At 42.6% G+C, this 11,413-nt stretch overlaps 1 protein-coding gene across 1 annotated transcript in view; it reads right to left on the bottom strand.

Moving 5' to 3' along the window:
- The window catches only part of LOC134612879 (mast cell protease 1A-like), a 79,570-nt gene that overhangs the window by 37,908 nt on the left and 30,249 nt on the right, over positions 1-11,413 (bottom strand). Inside the window, exon 2 of the mRNA XM_063457334.1 lies at positions 2,359-2,503. Coding sequence (XP_063313404.1) covers positions 2,359-2,503 — 145 coding nt within the window. The remainder of the gene's footprint in view (positions 1-2,358; positions 2,504-11,413) is intronic.

The raw sequence follows: 11,413 nt of genomic DNA, 5'->3' as shown, positions 1-11,413 counted from the left end.
CACGAGAGGGATACTTCCACTGAAATATACCGTTAAGTGGATTATCCCTCCGTGCAGCAGAACCGGCATTTTACATGAAAATTCACAACTTTCCCAATATTCATGCTATTCAGACGAACGGACGTAGATAGCTGGGGTCTGAGTGCACCTTTCGTGTGAATGGCGCTCAGATCCCAGCTGAAACAACCGAACACCGTACGAAATACATTTATTATTTTGATTGGTTTTAAAGTATTGAATACTGATGGGGAAACATAATAGGAGAATACCGGAGCTCCCGAACGGCCTGGAAGTACAGCGGTGTTCGTGTCGTCGAGTAGCCGTTTTTAGTTCCACGCGCTCGACGACAAAACACCGCTGGGGAGACAAAGGATCCAAGATGGCCGACCGCCGCGTGGTCGGTAGTCGAACGACGGCCACCTAGGAATACACTTAATTACCGATTGCAACATTGTTGCAATCGGTTAACGAGCGCCACACGTCTCTTAATGTGTGGTCTATCAGGGGGGCCCATATTCGTTTCACGAACAGCCCGGATAGTCGCTGTTCGTGAAACGAAGTAACTGAATGCTAGTGGCTTACGGCTGCTAGCATACGAATTACAATGGCCACATAAGATACAGCAGAATACATACATTACATAGCATAAAATACAGACAACCTTTATGACAAGTAAAGTTCAGTGTTCCAGAAGTGGCTAGGTTTGCCACAGGAGGTACAAGGGATGGGGGGCAGATAGACACTATAGGGGTCGGCATTGTATTCCTAACACTATAGTGTTCCTTTAATCAATGTACACACTTTTTAGAGACAAATTAAGCCATTCAATACATTTGCTATTCAAAATATGACAGCTGAGACAGGTTACGATATATATTGCAAGTGGACTGACCATAACCCATGATAGAGAATGCTGTAAAGCCACAATATAATATAATATAAACAACCTAGGATGCTACCCAAGCCTCTCGTTTACTTTTCTGACCGTCCCAAAAATACATTTAATGTAATAAACATGGTTATCTATACCACCTTGAATGCAGGTGATTCAGCAGGATGCACGTTAGCTTAGGAACTGTGGCCAACAGAGGACTAATGGCCAGCCTTTTGCCCAAAGACTATGGGCCCTGCAAAAAAAAAGACATGCTAAAAAGTCTGTTTGGGCTTATTGGATTTTAAAACACTTTGTCTGCCCCTTTTAATCCATAGGAAAATGTGCCCCTCCTCAATCTTTCATCAGCCCTTGCTATTGTTTAATCCCATGGCGATTCAACTGTATTCGTGAGATCTGAGCGCTTCTTGGGCATATTGAGCACTCAGATCTAAGCTATCTGGAGATATGTTGGACATATAGGTTAAACATTGTATTATATGAGTTATGTATTGTTTGTAACAGTTTTTGATTTAGAGATATTTCCTGTACCTGGAGATAATTAAGTTACCACAGCCACTTAAGCAAATTATCTCCAGGAAAGAGGAGAAGATAGACTGGCCGCACAGCCTAAATACCTGGAACTATTTTGGGCATGAAAGCCATGCTTGCAGTCGGTCAAATGTGACTTCCAGAAAACGTTTGGAACCCTGCTCTGATCTGGGTGATTTTTGGATATGTTGTTCACCCAGATCAGGGCTATCCAGTGGTGTATATTTATGGGGATATGTGGTGTTTTTTTTTTTTTCTGTGTTTTGGGAAAAATGTGTGTTTTCTGCCTGTGAGTAATTGAATTGTGTTTGTTAATTGTATCACAGTCAGAGGGGTGCATTATCTGGGAGTGTCTAACTGTAAAAATCTAGGAGACAACGAAACCCCAACCAAGCTGTGACGGTTTATGGGGTCTGCAGTGCTTATGGTGTCACGCCTTACTGGATAATCTCAAATTTTGAATTTAATGTATATAGTATATTTTTGCTAGAATACTGTATATTTCCAGGTAACACAGCTAGTCACATTTGTCTTTTGACGTTTTGATTAGCATGTTGTGTTTTTCTTCTCTTTTTCATTAGTATCTTTGGGGTTATGCCCCTTGAGATCCCTGGAGTCTCTTTTTGGTACTTCAATTGGTTTTTCACTGCCAGAGCGCCAATACTAGTGGTTGACGCCCAGCTGAGATTAACCAATATAAAAATTTTATCAGCAGGAAATGGCAACATTTATAACTATGATTGAAAGGGAGCCAAGATGGAGGCATTCAGTTGCAGGGTAGAGTTAAATACAGCAGTGTGGATTTCAAAATTTTTGTTCAGACCTCAAACCACATAGTGAGGGGACACGTACATATAATAAATATAATTAAAACATTCTAGGAATTGAGTATGATAACTGAGGAGTATCTATCAACCTGTTCCATGGTACCTTACCCAAAACAGTGTGCAGCAGAGAGGATCCATTTTGGAGCAATGAGTGAGCCTCCACAAAAGATGTTATCAACTTTTAAAAAGGCCATATAAGGTCGGGAATGTGGTTTGGCTTCATGTCCCCCAATAATTCCATGATGGATTTTCCCTGAAAAAGACACAATGGTTATTAAGTTAGAAGGAGCCCCTTTAAAGTTACTCAGTGTGTATAACATATACTATATAAAACTCTGAATATATAAATCAGTTGGTGTGTCAAATTCACAGTAGAGACATGCATTTAGTTTAATTCCAAATTGAGTTTTGGACAAATTGGGCAAACAGCAAAATAACAAAAGGCTTTTTTCCATTTTCACCTTTCAGCTGTTTAGTAGATAGCTCCCTAATTTGGTATTAGATTGAGATAATTAAGAGTAATCCTACCTACAGATACCACATTTGTGAGCTATCTACTAAATAGCTGTAAGGTGAAAATAAAGAAAAATTACAGCATTTTTTTACATTTGCTCTTTCAGTTGCTTAGTAAATATTTCCCTATTATTGCTATTTACATAGCGCCGACTTATTCCACAGTGCATTACAATATTATGTAAGGGGGAATTTAATAAAAGAGGGACAATTACAAAATGATACAGGAACAATATGTAGATGAGGACCCTGCTCAGACGAGCTCACATTCTAGAGGAGTGGAGTGTAAGGACACAGTAGGGAGTGCATCAAGGGGGAAAATGAACAAGGTGGTTAAGTAACAGAACTAGAGGTGAGAGTGGAGTGTGGCTTTTTAGGAGAGAGCCAGAGACAGATTTGTGATATAGAACATAGACATTTCTGTTACAAACTGCTATTTGTAACTTGCCCTTTAAATGACAAATTGCCCTGCTTCCCTGGATTGTGGAGAAGCCTGTTTGCCAGCCTCCTCCCGCATGACTATGGCCCTGGGAGATTGGGCCCTTTAAAACAAGTATTCGGCCATACCAGAGTGTATGTCACTCATTCTGGCCCTTTAAATCCTGTGGGGAAGGATTGGTACTTTCTATATGGCACTTCGGATGCAGTCGAAGTGGCGAAGTTGTCGAATAGTGATGTACCGAACTGTTCGCCAGCGAATAGTTCCCGGCGAACATAGCGTGTTCGCGTTCGCCACGGCGGGCGAACTCATGCGCGGTTCGATCCGCCCTCTATTCGTCATCATTGACTAAACTTTGACCCTGTGCCTCACAGTCAGCAGACACATTCCAGCCAATCAGCAGCAGACCCTCCCTTCCAGACCCTCCCAGCTCCTGTACAGCATCCATTTTAGATTCATTCTGAAGCTGCATTCTTAGATAGAGGAGGGAAAGTGTAGCTGCTGCTCATTTGATAGGGAAATGTATAGCTAGGCTAGTGTATTCAGTGTCCACTACAGTCCTGATGGACTCATCTGATCTCTGCTGTAATGACAGCACCCCAAAAAGCCCTTTTTAGGGCTAGAACATCAGTCTGCTTTTTTTGTGTGTAATCTAATTGCAGTTGCCTGCCTGCCTGCCAGCTTCTGTGTCAGGCTCACAGTGGATACTGTGCCCACTTGAACAGTGCCACCACTCATATCTGGTGTCACAATAGCTTGCAGATAAAAAAAAAAAAATTCACTGTAATAGATTAATTAGCAGTTAGTTGTCTGCAAGCGTCTGTGTGTCAGGCCAACAGCGTGTACTCTGCCAGTGCACAGTGCCACTCATATCTGGTGGCACAATAGCGTGCATTTAAAAAACCCAAAACCTTTTTTTCACTGTAATAGATTGAATAGCAGTTAGTTGTCTGCAAGTGTCTGTGAGTCAGGCCAACAGCGTGTACTCTGCCAACCTCTGCCAGCGCACAGTGCCACTCATATCTGGTGTCACAATAGCATGCATTTAAAAACAGAAAACATTTTTCACTGTTATAGATTGAATAGCAGTTAGTTGTCTGCAAGCGTCTGTGTGTCAGGCCAACAGCGTGTACTCTGCCAGTGCACAGTGCCACTCATATCTGGTGGCACAATAGCGTGCATTTAAAAACTAAAAACTTTTTTCACTGTTATAGATTGAATAGCAGTTAGTTGTCTGCAAGCGTCTGTGTGTCAGGCCAACAGCGTGTACTCTGCCAGTGCACAGTGCCACTCATATCTGGTGGCACAATAGCGTGCATTTAAAAACCCAAAAACTTTTTTTCACTGTAATAGATTGAATACCAGTTAGTTGTTTGCAAGCGTCTGTGTGTCAGGCCAACAGCGTGTACTCTGCCAAACTCTGCCAGTGCACAGTGCCACTCATATCTGGTGTCACAATAGCGTGCATTTAAAAACAAAAAACTTTTTTCACTGTTATAGATTGAATAGCAGTTAGTTGTCTGCAAGCGTCTGTGTGAAGGCCAACAGCGTGTACTCTGCCAGTGCACAGTGCCACTCTTATCTGGTGGCACAATAGCGTGCATTTAAAAACCCAAAAACTTATTTTTCACTGTAATAGATTGAATAGCAGTTAGTTGTCTGCAAGCGTCTGTGTGTCAGGCCAACAGCGTGTACTCTGCCAACCTCTGCCAGTGCACAGTGCCACTCATATCTGGTGGCACAATAGCGTGCATTTAAAAACCCAAAACCTTTTTTTCACTGTAATAGATTGAATAGCAGTTAGTTGTCTGCAAGCGTCTGTGTGTCAGGCCAACAGCGTGTACTCTGCCAACCTCTGCAAGTGCACATTGCCACTCATATCTGCCGTCACAATAGTGTGCATTTAAAAACTACAAACTTTTTTCACTGTTATAGATTGAATAGCAGTTAGTTGTCTGCAAGCGTCTGTGTGTCAGGCCAACAGCGTGTACTCTGCCAGTGCACAGTGCCACTCATATCTGGTGGCACAATAGCGTGCATTTAAAAACCCCAAAACTTTTTTTTCACTGTAATAGATTGAATAGCAGTTAGTTGTCTGCAAGCGTCTGTGTGTCAGGCCAACAGCGTGTACTCTGCCAAACTCTGCCAGTGCACAGTGCCACTCATATCTGGTGTCACAATAGCGTGCATTTAAAAACAAAAAACTTTTTTCACTGTTATAGATTGAATAGCAGTTAGTTGTCTGCAAGCGTCTGTGTGAAGGCCAACAGCGTGTACTCTGCCAGTGCACAGTGCCACTCTTATCTGGTGGCACAATAGCGTGCATTTAAAAACCCAAAAACTTATTTTTCACTGTAATAGATTGAATAGCAGTTAGTTGTCTGCAAGCGTCTGTGTGTCAGGCCAACAGCGTGTACTCTGCCAACCTCTGCCAGTGCACAGTGCCACTCATATCTGGTGGCACAATAGCGTGCATTTAAAAACCCAAAACCTTTTTTTCACTGTAATAGATTGAATAGCAGTTAGTTGTCTGCAAGCGTCTGTGTGTCAGGCCAACAGCGTGTACTCTGCCAACCTCTGCCAGTGCACAGTGCCACTCATATCTGGTGGCACAATAGCGTGCATTTAAAAACCCAAAACCTTTTTTTCACTGTAATAGATTGAATAGCAGTTAGTTGTCTGCAAGCGTCTGTGTGTCAGGCCAACAGCGTGTACTCTGCCAACCTCTGCCAGTGCACAGTGCCACTCATATCTGGTGGCACAATAGCGTGCATTTAAAAACCCAAAACCTTTTTTTCACTGTTATAGATTGAATAGTAGTTAGTTGTCTGCAAGCAACTGTGTGTCAGGCCAATAGCGTGTACTCTGCCAGTGCACAGTGCCACTCATATCTGGTGGCACAATAGCATGCATTTAAAAGCAAAAAACTTTTTTCACTGTTATAGATTGAATAGCAGTTAGTTGTCTGCAAGCGTCTGTGTGTCAGGCCAACAGCGTGTACTCTGCCAGTGCACAGTGCCACTCATATCTGGTGGCACAATAGCGTGCATTTAAAAACCCAAAACCTTTTTTCACTGTAATAGGTTAATTAGCAGTTAGTTGTCTGCAAGCGTCTGTGTGTCAGGCCAACAGCGTGTACTCTGCCAACCTCTGCCTGTGCACAGTGCCACTCATATCTGGTGTCACAATAGCGTATATTTAAAAACAAAAAACTTTTTTCACTGTTATAGATTGAATAGCAGTTAGTTGTCCGCAAGCGTCTGTGTGAAGGCCAACAGCGTGTACTCTGCCAACCTCTGCCAGTGCACAGTGCCACTCATATCTGGTGGCACAATAGCGTGCATTTAAAAACCCAAAACCTTTTTTTCACTGTTATAGATTGAATAGTAGTTAGTTGTCTGCAAGCGTCTGTGTGTCAGGCCAACAGCGTGTACTCTGCCAGTGCACAGTGCCACTCATATCTGGTGGCACAATAGCATGCATTTAAAAACAAAAAACTTTTTTCACTGTTATAGATTGAATAGCAGTTAGTTGTCTGCAAGCGTATGTGTGTCAGGCCAACAGCGTGTCCTCTGCCAGTGCACAGTGCCACTCATATCTGGTGGCACAATAGCGTGCATTGAAAAACCCAAAACATTTTTTCACTGTAATAGGTTAATTAGCAGTTAGTTGTCTGCAAGCGTCTGTGTGTCAGGCCAACAGCGTGTACTCTGCCAACCTCTGCCTGTGCACAGTGCCACTCATATCTGGTGTCACAATAGCGTATATTTAAAAACAAAAAACTTTTTTCACTGTTATAGATTGAATAGCAGTTAGTTGTCCGCAAGCGTCTGTGGGAAGGCCAACAGCGTGTACTCTGCCAACCTCTGCCAGTGCACAGTGCCACTCATATCTGGTGTCACAATAGCGTGCATTTAAAAACAAAAAAACTTTTTTCACTGTTATAGATTAAATAGTAGTTAGTTGTCTGCAAGCGTCTGTGTGTCAGGCCAACAGCGTGTACTCTGCCAGTGCACAGTGCCACTCATATCTGGTGGCACAATAGCATGCATTTAAAAACAAAAAACTTTTTTCACTGTTATAGATTGAATAGCAGTTAGTTGTCTGCAAGCGTCTGTGTGTCAGGCCAACAGCGTGTACTCTGCCAGTGCACAGTGCCACTCATATCTGGTGGCACAATAGCGTGCATTTAAAAACCCAAAACCTTTTTTCGCTGTAATAGGTTAATTAGCAGTTAGTTGTCTGCAAGCGTCTGTGTGTCAGGCCAACAGCGTGCACTCTGCCAACCTCTGCCTGTGCACAGTGCCACTCATATCTGGTGTCACAATAGCGTATATTTAAAAACAAAAAACTTTTTTCACTGTTATAGATTGAATAGCAGTTAGTTGTCCGCAAGCGTCTGTGTGAAGGCCAACAGCGTGTACTCTGCCAACCTCTGCCAGTGCACAGTGCCACTCATATCTGGTGTCACAATAGCGTGCATTTAAAAACAAAAAACTTTTTTCACTGTTATAGATTGAATAGCAGTTAGTTGTCTGCAAGCGTCTGTGTGTCAGGCCAACAGCGTGTACTCTGCCAGTGCACAGTGCCACTCATATCTGGTGGCACAATAGCGTCCATTTAAAAATCCAAAAACCTTTTTTTCACTGTAATAGATTGAATAGCAGTTAGTTGTCTGCAAGCGTCTGTGTGTCAGGCCAACAGCGTGTACTCTGCCAACCTCTGCCAGTGCACAGTGCCACTTATATCTGGTGTCACAATAGCGTGCATTTAAAAACAAAAAACTTTTTTCACTGTTATAGATTGAATAGCAGTTAGTTGTCTGCAAGCGTCTGTGTGTCAGGCCAACAGCGTGTACTCTGCCAGTGCACAGTGCCACTCATATCTGGTGGCACAATAGCGTGCATTTAAAAACCCAAAACCTTTTTTCACTGTAATAGGTTAATTAGCGTTAGTTGTCTGCAAGCGTCTGTGTGTCAGGCCAACAGCGTGTACTCTGCCAACCTCTGCCTGTGCACAGTGCCACTCATATCTGGTGTCACAATAGCGTATATTTAAAAACAAAAAACTTTTTTCACTGTTATAGATTGAATAGCAGTTAGTTGTCCGCAAGCGTCTGTGTGAAGGCCAACAGCGTGTACTCTGCCAACCTCTGCCAGTGCACAGTGCCACTCATATCTGGTGGCACAATAGCATGCATTTAAAAACAAAAAACTTTTTTCACTGTTATAGATTGAATAGCAGTTAGTTGTCTGCAAGCGTCTGTGTGTCAGGCCAACAGCATGAACTCTGCCAGTGCACAGTGCCACTCATATCTGGTGGCACAATAGCGTGCATTTAAAAACCCAAAACCTTTTTCAGTGTTATAGATTGAATAGCAGTTAGTTGTCTGCAAGCGTCTGTGTGTCAGGCCAACAGCGTGTACTCTGCCAGTGCACAGTGCCACTCATATCTGGTGGCACAATAGCGTGCATTTAAAAACAAAAAACTTTTTTCACTGTTATAGATTGAATAGCAGTTAGTTGTCTGCAAACATCTGTGTGTCAGGCTAACATCGTGTACTCTGCCAGTGCACAGTGCCACTCATATCTGGTGTCACAATAGCGTGCATTTAAAAACAAAAAACTTTTTTCACTGTTATAGATTGAATAGCAGTTAGTTGTCCATAAGCGTCTGTGTGAAGGCCAACAGCGTGTACTCTGCCAACCACTGCCAGTGCACAGTGCCACTCATATCTGGTGTCACAATAGCGTGCATTTAAAAACAAAAAACTTTTTTCACTGTTATAGATTGAATAGCAGTTAGTTGTCTGCAAGCGTCTGTGTGTCAGGCCAACAGCATTTACTCTGCCAGTGCACAGTGCCACTCATATCTGGTGGCACAATAGCGTGCATTTAAAAACCCCAAAAGTTTTTTTCACTGTTATAGATTGAATAGCAGTTAGTTGTCTGCAAGCGTCTGTGTCAGGCTCACAGTGGATACTGTGCCCACTTGCCCAGTGCCACCACTCATATCTGGTGTCACAATAGCTTGCATTTAAAAACAAAAACATTTTTTTCACTGTAATAGATTAATTAGCAGTTAGTTGTCTGCAAGCGTCTGTGTGTCAGGCCAACAGCGTGCACTCTGCCAGTGCACAGTGCCACTCATATCTGGTATCACAATAGCGTGCATTTAAAAACAAAAAACTTTTTTCACTGTTATAGATTGAATAGCAGTTAGTTGTCTTCAAGCTGGTGTGTCAGGCCTACAGCGTATACTCTGCCAACCTCTGCAAGTGCACATTGCCACTCATATCTGGTGTCACAAAAGCGTGCATTTAAAACCACAAAACTTTTTTTCACTGTTATAGATTGAATAGCAGTTACTTGTCTTCCAGCGGGTGTGTCAGGCCTACTGCGTGTACTCTGCCAACCTCTGCCAGTGCACATTGCCACTAATATCTGGTGTCACAATAGCGTGCCTTTACAACCAAAATATCTGGTCTCACAGTAGCTTGCACACAGTACCACTAATCCAAAAAAAATTACAGGCAGAGGCAGGCCACCCCGCAGGGGCCATCGTGGTCGTGGTGCTGTGATTCCCTTTTGCCCTAGAATAATGCCCAGTTTTCAGAGGCCACGTACCCTGAACTTGAAAAGTTCTGAGGACATAGTTGGCTGGCTAACACAGGACACCCAATCTTCTACAGCTTCCGCTCGGAACCTTGACTCACCATCCTCCTCCAGCTTAGCTTCGGGCACCTCTCAAGATACCACTAACCCGCCTGCCGCCACCACCAACACTAGCACCACAGCCGCTTCACTTGGTATGTCAGAGGAGTTATTTACACATCCGTTCGAAGAAATTAGTGATGCGCAACCATTATTGCCAGAGGATGTAGATAACAGGGATATATCTCAGGCAGGCAGCATTACACACATGGACGTACGGTGTGATGATGATGATGTTGTACCCGCTGCTGCTTCCTTTGCTGAGTTGTCAGATACAAGTGAAGCAATTGATGATGACGATGCGTCCATGGATTTCACGTGGGTGCCCGCTCGGCAAGAAGAACGACAGGGCGAAAGTTCAGATGGGGAGACAGAGAGGAGGAGGAGGAGACGAGTTGGAAGCAGGGGGAGGTCGTCGCAAGGAGCTAGTGTGATGGGCAATTGTAGGTATAATACACATTGCTAAATTGTATTTCTTTAAACTGCAACTGTTTCTTTAACTAATAACCTTTTACCTATTTACAGTACACATCATGTTTACTCCATCTTGTCTTAGACTAATGCAATAACAAATCAAGGCTTTGCCTATGTCAACCTAACGTCTAGTCCAAATAAAGATTAAAGATGTCTAGGTTATGACATTAGACTGTCAAGTATGTTTTTCTTTTATTTTTAAATATGAACTGCTTTCAACCCTAAGGTGCATGTCAACCTAACTTCTAGTCCAAATACAGGTTAAAGATGTCTGGGTTATGACATAAGACTGATAAGGGTGTTTTTCCTTTATTTTAATATATGAACTGCTTTTAACCCTAAGATGAATTAACCCATACATTACCAGTAGTAATTAGAAATGCTATACTATATATACATGCATAATCAATGCTAGGTAGAGACTTACTGACCGACTCTGGAGGTGACATACTGAGAGATTACCTGTATATGCAGGAGGGTATGTTATACTAATACTTTTGCAAGCATTTATTCATTTAATTTTATATACTCTGATTTATGATATATTAATGGATTATTATATTCAATAAACTATATTAAAAAGACAAAGTTATTGCATCCAAATCCTATTTTTATTGTATTCTCAATTATTTATGTATTTTAAATAGAGAAACTCTATACCGTCTATACAAAATTTTAGCTAAGATATCTGTATGGTTAGCCCTGCTAAATTCTAGGTTTTTATAGCGGTAAATAGGAGAACTAGCGGTTACACTAGTGGCACAGTCAGACAGCATGCATCGGCACCCGGGGTCAGCCCGACAGCACGCCAATCAACGCACGCTGTGTCCACCACCAGAATGCCGTCATTGCAGAGCTCAGCAGTGTGGAATTTTTTTTGTGTTTCTGCCTCTGACAACAGCGATGCCATTTGCAACCTGTGCCAAAAGAAACTGAGTCGTGGGAAGTACAACACCCTCCTAGGTACAACTGCTTTGCGTAGGCACATGATCGCACATCACAAACGCCTATGGGATCAACACAT

This window comes from Pelobates fuscus, chromosome 5 (assembly GCF_036172605.1).
Source record: "Pelobates fuscus isolate aPelFus1 chromosome 5, aPelFus1.pri, whole genome shotgun sequence".
NCBI classification, from domain to species: Eukaryota; Metazoa; Chordata; class Amphibia; order Anura; family Pelobatidae; genus Pelobates; species Pelobates fuscus.
This window is presented reverse-complemented; position numbering and strand designations above follow the sequence as displayed.